This window comes from Rana temporaria, chromosome 9 (genome assembly GCF_905171775.1).
Source record: "Rana temporaria chromosome 9, aRanTem1.1, whole genome shotgun sequence".
Classification (NCBI taxonomy): Eukaryota; Metazoa; Chordata; class Amphibia; order Anura; family Ranidae; genus Rana; species Rana temporaria.
Window position 1 is genome coordinate 144,796,293 of NC_053497.1, and position 12,420 is coordinate 144,808,712.

At 45.7% G+C, this 12,420-nt stretch overlaps 2 protein-coding genes across 4 annotated transcripts in view; one reads left to right on the forward strand and one right to left on the reverse strand.

The window, feature by feature from the left end:
- Positions 1-6,160, reverse strand: part of GLE1 (GLE1 RNA export mediator) — a 39,836-nt gene extending 33,676 nt beyond the window's left edge. Inside the window, exons 1-3 of the mRNA XM_040324742.1 lie at positions 5,918-6,160; positions 504-704; positions 301-426 (exon numbers count right to left, since the gene is read on the reverse strand). Coding sequence (XP_040180676.1) covers positions 301-426; positions 504-704; positions 5,918-6,013 — 423 coding nt within the window. The 5' untranslated portion in view covers positions 6,014-6,160. The remainder of the gene's footprint in view (positions 1-300; positions 427-503; positions 705-5,917) is intronic.
- Positions 6,161-12,420, forward strand: part of ODF2 (outer dense fiber of sperm tails 2) — a 71,876-nt gene continuing 65,616 nt past the window's right edge. The window contains exon 1 of one of the 3 annotated variants that reach the window (XM_040324741.1): positions 6,161-6,421. In XM_040324741.1, the coding sequence (XP_040180675.1) occupies positions 6,407-6,421 (15 nt within the window). In that variant the 5' untranslated portion in view covers positions 6,161-6,406. Of the gene's footprint in view, positions 6,422-11,007; positions 11,107-12,420 lie in introns of those variants that run through there. The other 2 variants (XM_040324739.1, XM_040324740.1) reach the window with 2 other exon arrangements.

Sequence of the window (12,420 nt, forward strand, 5' to 3'; positions counted from 1 at the left end):
AGCAGGAAGTGAGAGGAAATCCCTCCAAAGTCATCAGAACTAGTGTCCCCATTGGAAGATCTTCCCTCTATTCCTGTTCTGGGCATGGTCTTTCACTTTTACATTCAGTGATAATAGTAAAGAGGACAAATAGAGGGTAAATCTCCCATACAGTGGTACAGACAGCAATGAAAACTGACAGGTGTTCTTATCTCTCTGCAATCTACCAAAAAAAGTTTTTATCTTATTAATACTTTAAAGAGGATTTTGATTCTATGATTCCAGACATTCTACAATAACAGGAACCTCATATAAACATACCCTAGACTTCATCTTCTGTTCCTCCTCAAACGAGCGAATCTTGCTTTCCACAGCCAACATTTTGGCAGATGGTAACCTTAAAAAAGTGTCCACGTCTTTACAGGGTTCCAAGATGATCTGCTCTTCCTAGAAAATTGTTCAATGATAAGTTATACACATGTCCAACCTGCATGAAATCGAATAAAAGCATGCACTAGGCTCACCTGATTTTTGTCTGTGTCTGCTGGGGAGATTAATGGGGGGAGGACTGGAGATGCTGGTGCCGACATTGAGGAAAGCCCATCGGAATCTTGCATGTACTCCTGACATTCAGAGCCGTCACTTAAGGTTTTATTTGGGATGATGTTCTCTAGGACCCAGCCAGCATATGGTGACAGCATGCAAATGGACTGACTGAGCAAATCCTAGGAAAGATGATGAAAAAGTTTGGTGAATGTGGCTGTGTTAGTCGAGTATTGTACATTATATTTACCTCAAAAATCTGCACTCCAGTCAGCATTTAAAATATAACTGTGGGTGCCCCTCTCCCGGGATAGTACTGGTTAAATGATCCCTTAGACAGGTGTACAGCGGAGGAATACTTGAAATATAACATTTTCCTTGCCAGGTCCTCCTTACTGGTTCTGCTACCCCTTCCTCACTGGCATCACCAAGTACAATGCAGAACCAGTGATCCTACATTGTAGGCAAGGCTATAGAGGGCCTGTTCACATCTGGGTATGAAGTGGATCAGAAAATACCAGTTGCTGGGAGAGTGAGAAACCAGGCAAATATTCCTTTATTTTATAACCCCCTAGAGCAGGGATCCTCAAACTACGGCCCTCCAGCTGTTTTGCAGAACTACACATCCCATGAGGCATTGTAAAACTGACATATACAGATATGACTAGGCATGATGGGAATTGTAGTTCCTGAACAACTGGAGGGGCGTAGTTTGAAGACCCATGCCCTAGAGTATAGTGGCTGTAAATTTTCTTATTTTTTTGTTTAAATAATATACATGTTATACTTACCTGCTCTGTGCACAGGGCAGCTCTGAACCACCTCTTACGGGGTCCCCCACTGGCATTCTTGGCTCCTTAACTTAATCGAATGTCTCCATAGCAAGCCGGGATTCGCGCGGCTTGATACCGAGCCAGGCTGTGTGCGTCCATAGACGCACACAGCACTGCTCTGACCTGCCCTCTCCTCACAGGATTTGACTGACAGCAACAGGACACAATTTCTCCTGCTGCTGCAGAGTCTTTTGTGAGAAGAAAGAGTGGAGAAGAGCTTCTGCACATGGGCACTTCAGTGGCTTGAAATCAAGCTAAGGCAAGTGTCATTCACACTTCGGGCCAGTAGGGTCCGTCTGTCACGGACCTGAACGGCCGCTCCATGCATCGCTATGGAGCGTCGGATGTCTGCGGAGACATGTCCGCTGACATCCGAACCGCTAAAAACAGACGTATGGGGGCCACGTCCCCATCCGTCTATGCGGATCGGATAAGATCTGATAAAAAACGGACATGCTGTCCGTTTTCATCAGATCGCTCCATAGGACACAGCGGTGCCCAACAAGCCCCTCCCCGCTCAGTGAGCAGAGAGGAGCTTGTCATCCGTCAGGCTCAGCAGAGATCTGCAGACTGATCTCCCGCTGAGCTGACAGGAGCAGGCGGACTCCGTAGCGGCGGAGTCCGCCAAGTGTGAATGAGGCCTAAAGGGAGGGAAGTATTTGAAAGGTTTTGTTTACCTTTACAGTGCATTTTACCACATTCTAATAAAATATAGCGCAGGAAAAATGCAGCATGTTCTTTTATTTCTTGAACTAGAACACCCTGGAGCTGACCGAATTGGTGTGAACTATGTCATTGGAAGCCATATAACCTACTTTCCATGCGTTTTTGATGCAGAAAAAAAAAAAATGCTATAGACATCATGTGGTGTGAACTGGCACTCGGGCTGTCAACAGATCGGTCTCTAAAAACTTGGCAGTGCCTAAAAATAGAGAGCAACTGAGCATGTGCAAAACAGGGTGAGAAAGTTTATTACTGGATTTTACACAGTATAGGCACTTATTTTTATGTTGTACATAGCTATACCTATAAAAGTGGCCAGCCTGAAGTCATCTACCGTAGCAAGACTTAATTTATTGACTAAAGTTCCATTTTTGGAATGCCGGGATTGCCAACTGTCACATTTGCCCATTTCCTTAGCCAAACTGTCAAACCATTAAATGGTTGGAGTCATAACTGATCACATGTGCAGCACTATGGCAGTTGCAAATCAAACTGAAGCAGCTTCTTTGGCTGTAAAGTATAGGAGGGTTTAAAATATAACTAAAAAGGTAAAACTTATTTTTCCAGTTTTGGAAAGGGATTAGAACACCCGTCAGGCTTTTATTGCAGCTGTACCCAGCCGGCTCCAACACTGAGATGCCAGCGTTCTAACACCGCCGATCACTCGCTTCTCAGAGCTCCATGAACAGAGAACAGATGACTCACAGCTCTCTCCTCTGCTCGCCGCTCTGGGCTGTGGAGGGGCGGGAGCGGTTGGCTCAGGCCCTTAGACCCCTTTCACACTGGGGCAGTTTGCAGGGGCTATTGCGCTAAAAATAGCGCCTGCAAACTGACCTGTAACAGCTGCTGACGTTTCTCCAGTGCGAAAGCACCGAGGGCTTTCACACTGGAGCGGTGCGCTAGCAGGACCGCTCCAAAGGTCCTGCTAGCCGCATCTTTGGAGTGGTGTGTTTACCGCTCCTCCCAATTGAAAGCAATGGGAAACCGCGGCTACACCGCCGTATTAACCCCTTTTTTGGCCCCTAGCGGGGGGTAAAACCGCACCGCTAGTGTCCGAATACCGCCACCGCACCTCCCGCCCCAGTGTGAAAGGGGCCTTAGCGACTTGCTGAGAGGCTGAGCCGGGTAACTACATTGTTGCCATCTTGCCTGAGCCTGGACAGGCTTTGTGATGTCAGCTGACAGCGAGCTTCAGCCTGCTGTCTGCTCAAAATAGGTCACAGGTGTGCAGAACGGACTGCACTCCTGTGATCCATAGAAGTACAGCCACACAAGCATCGGCTGTACTTCTTTCAAGAGATTCACTGTCTCCTATTTGTCCTGTTTACCATTATCATAGGAAGCCAGAGTAAAAGAAAACCCCAAAGTTGTGCCCAGAAAAGTACTAGAGGTGGAAATCTTCCAATGAGGAACACTAGTTCAGGTGACCTGACACCCCCCCCCCCCCAAGAAATTCCCTTATTAGGGATTTCCTCTTACTTCCTGTTTGGCTATGGAACAGGAAGTGAAGGAAAATCTCCCCAATGGGTCATAGATGGCAAAAATATGACAAAGGTTATAAAAACAAGGTTTGCCTGTAGTTACACTTTAAAGTGGAAGTCTATCCCAACAGTAAAATCCCTGCATCTACAGACATTGTCGATCTAACACTAAACTATCCAACCCTGTAAAAAGAAGAAAAAAAAAAAAAAGCTATGTATACTGATTTCTTCTTTACAGGGTTAGATAGTGGATGTCGTAGATTCAGGGATTTTAGCCTTTGGGGTGGACTTACACTTTAAGGCTGTGATCAGATCTGTCTCTACAAATTCAGCACAGTGCCTAAAAATAGAGAGCAACTGAGCATGTGCAGAGCAGGGCGACACTTTGCATTACTGGATTTTAAACAATATAGACCAGTTCTTTTTTATGTTTTTCAGAGCTAGAGCTACAAAAGCAGCCATCCTGAACTGATCGAGCAGCACTTCATTTTCTGACTCAAGTCCCACTTTAACCACTTCCCACCCGGCCTATAGCAGAATGACAGCCGGGCAGTGGTTCCGTTATCCTGCTGAACGTCATATGATGCCCAGTCAGGATAATCAGCACACCCCCCATCAGCTCCAATCCGTGCCAATCAATAACGGCTGTCAGTGCCAATGAAAGTGCCAGTGCCCATCACAGTGACAATCAGTGCCCAACCAGTAACACCCATCAGTGCCCATCACTTCTACATATTAGTGCCTCCTCATCAGTGCCCGTCAGTGAAGAAGAAAATGTAGGCCCAGATTCACTTAGGGCAGCATAAGTGTGGGCGGGCGTAGCGTATTGTATTTACGATACGCCGCAACTTAGAGAGGCAAGTGCTGTATTCACAAAGCACTTGCGTCCTAAGTTACGGCGGCGTAGCGTAAATTTTCCGGCGTAAGCGCGCCCAATTCAAATTGTGAAGAGGTGGGCGTGTTTTATGTAAATAAAACATGACCCCACGTAAATGACGTTTTGAACGAACGGTGCATGCGCCATCCCTGGACGCATCCCAGTGCGCATGCGTCGGATAGAATGCCTAAGATACGTCGAACACTGCCTACGACGTGAACGTAACTTACGCACAGCCCTATTCGCGTACAACTTACGCAAACGACGTAAAAAGATATGCTTGTTCCGACGTCCATACTTTGCATGGGCTGCGCCACCTAGAGACCTGCTTTATCTTTACGCCAGCGTATGTCTTATGTAAACGGTGTAACTAATTGCGGCGGGCGTACGTACGTTTCGCGAATCAGCGTATCTTGCTCATTTACATATTTGACGCGGAAATCAACGGAAGCGCCACCTAGCGGCCAGCGTAATTATTGCACCCCAAGATACGACGGCGTAGGAGACTTGCGCCGCTCGTATCTTGGCCAAATCTATTCGTAACTGATTCTATGAATCAGGCGCATAGATACGACGGCGGCCATTCGGACTTACGACTCCTTATCTGGCGATACGCCGTCGTAAGTCTTTGTGAATCCAGGCCATAATTGTATAACCAAAAAATAACTTTTTTTTTAAGTTTGGTCTCTTTTAGTTTGTTTAGCAAGAAATATAAACCCCCAGAGGTGATCAAATACCACCAAAAGAAAGCTCTGTTTGTTGGAAGAAAATGCAAAAAAAAAAACGTCATTTAAATAGTTTTGTATGACGGCACAATTGTCATTCAAAGTGTGACAGCGCTGAAGGAAGGGAGGGAAAGTGCCCGGGATTGAAGTGATTAATGTGTATGTGAAAGCAGAAATATTTCCTTAGTGTTGGTGTGTATGGAGGGGGAGGATTATTGTAGGCTGCGCCCCAGAGCTGGGGGGGGATCTGAAATTTTAGAGTTGTCACCAGGGTTGCCAACTCATCCCTTTAAAACAGAACACATATTAATTACACAGGTTCTGAGGCTAATGTAATGCAGATAAGGCATCAAGTGAGTTTAATTACCACCTTTATCAACCACAGAACCTGTGTAATTAATATGTGTTCTGTTTTAAAGCGATGAGTTGGCAACCCTAGTTGTCACCATCACAAGGGGTGAGGGGAATCATCCAATGGGGACACCTGTTGCTGTGGATTGAAGTTCCCCTCACTACGTTTGATTTCTCCTCATTTCCTGTTGTGTCCCCAAGGCAGGAAGTGAAGGGAAATCTGCTCAGCGGGACACATAAAACAAATGAACCTTCTAGGGGATTTAACCCTTCCAGCTCCCAGAAACTAAAGACACCGGGTGCTAGACTGTACTGTAGACAGGAGGGGTCATTGCCGGGCAGAGAACTGCTCATGCCACGCTGCCATCTAGTGAAGTTCGGAAGATTCCCCGTGGCTCTCCTCACCCCATCCTCTGGAGTCCATTTCTGGTTGTATTGGAGCCTCCCCTTCGGAGAGTTCTTCAGGGCCTCCAGAGTGTCCCAGTCCCGGTAGGAGGACATAGTGGCGGGACACAGCTGAACTTTCTCCTCTGCAGGACCTGCCGCAGTCACACTATAGGAAAAAGGACCTGGATGACATCACGGCCATGTGACCTGACTTAATTCTATCACATGACCGGCCCCGTCGCGATCACGTGTCCCGTATTCCTGCAGCGCGGCTTCTGACTGAACACCGGCGCGAGTCAGTGTGTTGCTAGGAGACCCCTCGGCAGCCAATAACATTCAGCGCCGTTCTTGTCCGGCCAATCAGCGTGCCGTCTTGCGGGATATGCGATTCAAATCTACCAATGAAAGTGCTGTGTGGGCGTGTCCCGGAAGAAGCAAACTCGGTGCTGTGTCTATTGGGGTATACAGAGTGAGGAGGAGGGGATTATATGGGGGTTCGGGGAGAAGATGGCGCCGCCTATGGTAAGAATAAAGCAGTAGTTGACAATGGATTGATACTGACTGATTTGCTGCATGTTTTCTCCGTTATTTTAGGATTGAGTTACTAAAACTGTAGAGTTCAAGCTTAATTACACCCAAAAGTAGAACTTCCGCTTCTCTGTCTCCTCCCCCCTCTGGGGCCACATTTGGCACCTTTTAGGGGGGAAGGGAGGGACAGGGACCTGTTTTTGACATGTACCCTTCCCCCACAGCCAGAGTCGTCCCTCAGAAGTTTGCCCCTCCTCCTCCTTCTCCCCCTGCCGGCCAATTAGAAAGCGCAGCACTCTTTGCGTATGCGCATAGGATGCATTAAGGTGAAAAAACACGTAGGTTTACAACCCCTTTAACCGCTTAAGGACCGCCGCACGACGATATACGTCAGCAGAGCGGCACGGCTGGGCATAAGCACGTACAGGTATCTTTAAGAGCCCAGTCGTGGGTCGCGCGCTGCCGGTGGAGCGCTTATGACCCGGTCCTGAGCTCCATGACTGTGCCCGCCTGTCACGCCAGGCCACGCCCCCCTACAGTTTTAATTACACACTAGGGCACATTTAACCCCTACAGAGCCACCTGGTGGTTAACCCCTTCACTGTAATTTTCACAGTAATCAGTGCATTTTTATAGTACTGATCGCTGTAAAATTGACAATGGTCCCAAAAATGTGTCCGATGTGTCCGCCGTAATGTCGCAGTCACAATAAAAATCTAGTAAAAAAAATATATTAATAAAAATGCCATAAAACGATCCCCTATTTTGTAGACGCTCTAATGCCGCGTACACACGATAGGTTAAACCGATGAGAATGGTCTGATGGACCGTTTTCATCGGTCCAAACCGATCGTGTGTGGGCGCCATCGGTTATTTAACCATCGGTTAAAAAAAAGCCAACTTGCTTTAAATTTAACCGATGGATTCCTAACCGATAGGTCAAAACCGACCGTTAGTAGGCACAACCATCGGTTAAAAATCCACGCATGCTCAGAATCAAGTCGACGCATGCTTGGAAGCATTGAACTTCATTTTTTTCAGCACGTCGTTGTGTTTTACGTCACCGCGTTCTGACACGATCGTTTTTTTAACCGATGGTGTGTGGGCGCGACGGACCATCAGTCAACTTCATCGGTTAACCGATGAAAACGGTCCATCGGTCCGTTCTCATCGGATGGACTGATCGTGTGTACGTGGCATAACTTTTGCGCAAACCGATCGATAAGCGCTTATTGCTATTTATTTTATTTTTTTTTTTTTACCAAAAATATGTAGAAGAATACGTATCAGCCTAAACTGAGGAAAATTATTTTTTTATATATATATTTTTTTTGGGGATATTTTTTTAGTAAAAAATATTGAATTTTTTTTTCAAAATTGTCGCTCTATTTTTGTTTATAGCGCAAAAAATAAAAACCGCAGAGGTGATCAAATACCACCAAAAGAAAGCTCTATTTGTGGGGAAAAAAGGACGCCAATTTTGTTTGGGAGCCACGTCGCACGACCGCGCAATTGTCAGTTAAAGTGACGCAGTGCCGAATCGCAAAACCTGGCCTGGTCCTTTAGCTACAAGTGCTCCACTCTTAGGCCCCTTTCACATTGAGGAGTTTTTCAGGCGGTACAGCGCTAAAAATAGCGCTGCTATCCCGCCTGAAAAACTCCTTCACTGCAGACTCAATGTGAAAGCCCGAGCCCGATGCGCTGGCGGGAGACAAAAAAATCTCCTGTCAGCAGCATCTTTGGAGCGGTGAGAGGAGCGGCGTGTATACCGCTCCTTCACCGCTCCCTCCCATTGAAAACAATGGGAACCGCGGCAATACCGCCCGCAATGCGTCTCTAGAGAGGCACATTGCGGGCGGTATTAACCCTTTATCGGCCGCTAGCGGGGGTTAATACCACACCGCTAGCGGCTGATTCCCGCGGCAATCCCGGCGGTATAGCGCCGCTATTTTTAGCGGCGATATACCGCCACCGCGGCTACAGGTCCAATGTGAAAGGGGCCTAAGTAAATCTCTCTCTTTAGGTCACCTTAAAAGTCATCCAAAAATTCAAGGAGGGACCGTGTGCGCAATTTTAAAGTGTGACATGTTGGGTATCTATTTACTCGGTGTAACATCATCTTTCAAATTGTATTACAAATTTGGAGTATGTGTTGTTTTTTTAACTCATTTTAAAATGTATTTTTTACCCAAATAAATTGCATTTGAAACTACTGCGCAAATAGCGTATGACATAAAAAATTGCAATGATCTCCATTTTATTCCCTAGGGCCTCTGCTAAAATTAAATATATAATGTTCGGGGGTTCTAAGTCATTTTCTAAAAAAACAATTAGGAATGCATCGATATCTTTTTTTTTTTTACAATGAGTGCGAGTACCGATACTTTTTTTTTTTTTTAGTACTCGCCGATTCCAATTACCGATACCTACCGCGACTGTTTTGTTTTCCCTTCAGCTGTCAGCAATGGTACAAAGCATTAAAAAGTTATTTACAAATTAAATATATATATACATATATATTTTTTTATTGTGTGCTTTTTCAATGTGAAATGTGTAAATATATGTTAATATATATGTGTAAATATATTCACTAACAAAGCAATCAAAAAAAGATTTAATTGTTTATCGTTTATAAAATAGACGTGAACAAAAAAGCAGGAAAATAATACAATGGAACCTTGGATTACGAGCATAATCCGTTCCAGGAGAATGCTTGTAATCCAAAGCACTTGCATATCAAAGCGAGTTTCCCCATAGAAGTCAATGGAACTGAAGATCATTTATTCCACATTGACTTCTATGGCATGCAATACCACATGTGGCCAGAGGTGGGGGGCACCGGAGAGCCTTGGAAATACTCGGTGACAGCTCGGCTGATCTCAGAAACCCTCAGGTTTGGAAACACTCTGGAACGGAGTATTTCCAAGTATTTCTGAATGGCTCGGAACGGAACATCTACGAACTGTTTTGAGTGTCACTGGCTCCCCTGCACCTCTGGCCAAATTCGGTACTGCACACCCCATTAGCTTGAATTCTGCCTGTTTTGCGAGACAACACTTGCAAACCGAGTCAGAATAAAAAAAAGTTGCTCGTTATTCAAAACCACATTACTCGTAAACCAAGGTTCCGCTGTAATTAAATGGAGGAGAATAGGGAGTTAAGACTGATTAGAGTAAATTAAGGGTAAATAAGGGGTGAGATAGAGGAACATTTGTTCATCCCTTTGATCTGCAGATGAAGAAACAGAAAGATACAAAAATAAACAATGTTTCATGTTATTTTAGTGTTTCAGCGGCTGGCTGAGCAATGTTGTTAATAAACATTGCTGGCTCCTTTATTTTAATTTTTTTTGACAGCTCCAATTACGGGACTTCTTTAAAGGATCACTAAAGAAATTTTATTTATTTATTTTAAATTACAAACATGTTATACTTGCCTCCACTGTGCAGCTCGTTTTGCACAGAGTGGCCCCAAACCTGGTCTTCTGGGGTCCCTCGGTCGCTGTCTTGGCTTCCCCCCCCTTGCAAGGACTCAACACCTTAATGCGAGCTTGCATGGTGTTGAGTGCTTGTGGGCACGCTCTAGTGATACAGCTGGCGGCCATAGCCCCCCAGCGCGCCGCATCGTTGGATGTGATTGACAGCAGCGCAAGCCAATGGCTGCGCTGCTTTCAATCAACCAATGAATGAGCCAGGAAGACAGCCGAGAAGCCTGCTCGTTCACGGTGTGGGACTTTCGAGGGGTCAGGTAAGTAATCGGGGGTGCTGGGGGGGCTCGCGTTGCTGTCAATCACATCCAATGACGCAGGGGCGGGGCCGAGTGATACAGTCGACGGCTATAGCCGCCGGCTGTATCACGGGAGTGCGCCCTCAAGAACTAACCCCCATGGGAGAGAGTTCCCATGAATGGGGTTAGTTCTTGCGGGGAGGCGCCGAGACAGCCGCTGAGGGACCCCAGAAGACGAGGATTGGGGCTACTCTGTGCAAAACGAACATGTTTGTTATTTTTTTAATAGGAACCTTTAGTGTGCCTTTAACACTTCAGCTGTATATGGGGGAGATCCGCTGACAGCTCAAAGAACCGAGCCTGAAAGTTTTGGTTTCAGGTATCGGTGCATTTGCACGAGTACCAATACTTGTGCAACTACTCGGTATCGACACCAATACCGATAATAGTATTGGTGCAACCCTAAAAACAATACTGATTTAAACAAAAAGTGCCAGAAAAAGCCTGGTCAGCAAGTGATTAATGCCAATGGTCATTTGAATGCTTGTGAAAAAAAAATGTAAGGAAGGAGATCTGTTGGAGAAAAGTCTGATGGATGTTTTGTGTGTGTTTTTTTTTTATTGGTGCTTACTGCAATGCTTGAAGTTTTCATTGCTGATTTGTATGCAGTTATGTAATATACAGTCTCTGCAGCTATAGAATCCCTTTCTAAGTCCTGCCATGGTGGAGTGCAATGCCCGGGGTGATCAGAACAGGACTTGGCTTGGCTTTAGGTGCAGGCAGTTGTAGGAAGCATCAGTTTCCATAGCAACAGCTTGCTGGGAGTCAGGAGTCACCTGGGGCTCCTTCCAAGCTTTGTTACTATAGAAGAGTGTAAACTACGAGCAGAGCCGGCGGCGGCACACTCACTCCCAAAGTCTTCTCCTGGATTTATTATCAATCTCATATAAAAGGTAGGAATGTGACTATAGTATCTGAGAACTGACCTTCTACTCCTGTACTGGCTCTACATCTCTATACATTTCTGTGTTTTCTTCTTTTATAACAATGATTTTCAGCAGTTTCCTTCCACCCATGTCTGGATTAGTAGTTTGCTTCTTGTTGGTTTTTTCATTTGTATTGTGTAATCGCTAAGTTCAGCCGATCGTTTCCTGATTCTACTGTATCAGCAATTCTCATATGTCAGTAGTGATAATAAAGGTGACATGGATGATAGTGATAGATCTGGTGCAGTAAAAGCCTGTAGTTTTACTCATATTCATCCATAGATATGCGCAAATCTAAGGCCCCTTTCACGCGGGTTGGCGTCGGCGGTAAAGCGCCACTATTTTTAGCGGTGCTTTACCGTCAATTTCGCAGCGCTATTCGGTTTTACCCCCGCTAGAGGCCGAGAAAGGGTTAAAAACTACAGCAAAATGCCTCTGCAGAGGCGCTTTGACGGCGGTATCGCCACGGTGCCCCGTTGATTTCAATGTGGAGGAGCGGTATACACAAAGATGCGGCTAGCAGGACTTTTTTTTACCGCTCCAGTGTAAGAGCCCTCGGGGGCTTTCACATTGGAGAGACAGCAGCGGCGGTTTCAGGTCGCTTCGCAGGCGCTATTTTTAGCGTTGTAGCGCCCGCAGAGCGACCCAGTGTGAAAGGGGTCTAAAGCCTAATGTGGGCGACGCACTATAAGAAAATCGGGGTGAACGATAATCCGATTTTCCTCGTTTTTACAGCAAATCGGAATCGACATAGGCGTTTTTTTTTGTAGTTGTCTATTGTTTCTGGTCATTCGCTGTCTTTCTTTTCCGATTTTTCTTGTACGAAAACAGTACACATTAAACGAAAATCGTTCGCTCTGTTCCCAAACTAGAACAATTTTGGAGTTTGTCCCTTTGGGAATTTTCATACGAAGTCAGAATCGGCTGTTGAAAGTGGTTTACACACTATACGAAAATCGTACGAAAATTCGCGCTGAATTGTCTTATAGTGTGTACGAGCCCTTAAAACGAAACTTCAGTTATTTTTTCATCTATTAAATCTTCTGCTCTTGTTGTTTTAACTTTGGATAGTAAAATATATGTTTTCTGCCAGTAAATACCTCATACAGCCCACTTCCTGTTTCTTGTCTGGTCATTAGCCTAGGCTTATGACATCATGCACAGCGCGCGCTCGCTCTCTCTCTCTTGCTCCCCCCCTCTCCCCTCCCCCCTCTCCCCTCCCCCTCTCCCTCCCCTCTCTCTCTCCCTCCCCTCTCTCTCTCCTCCTCCCCCCTCTCTCTC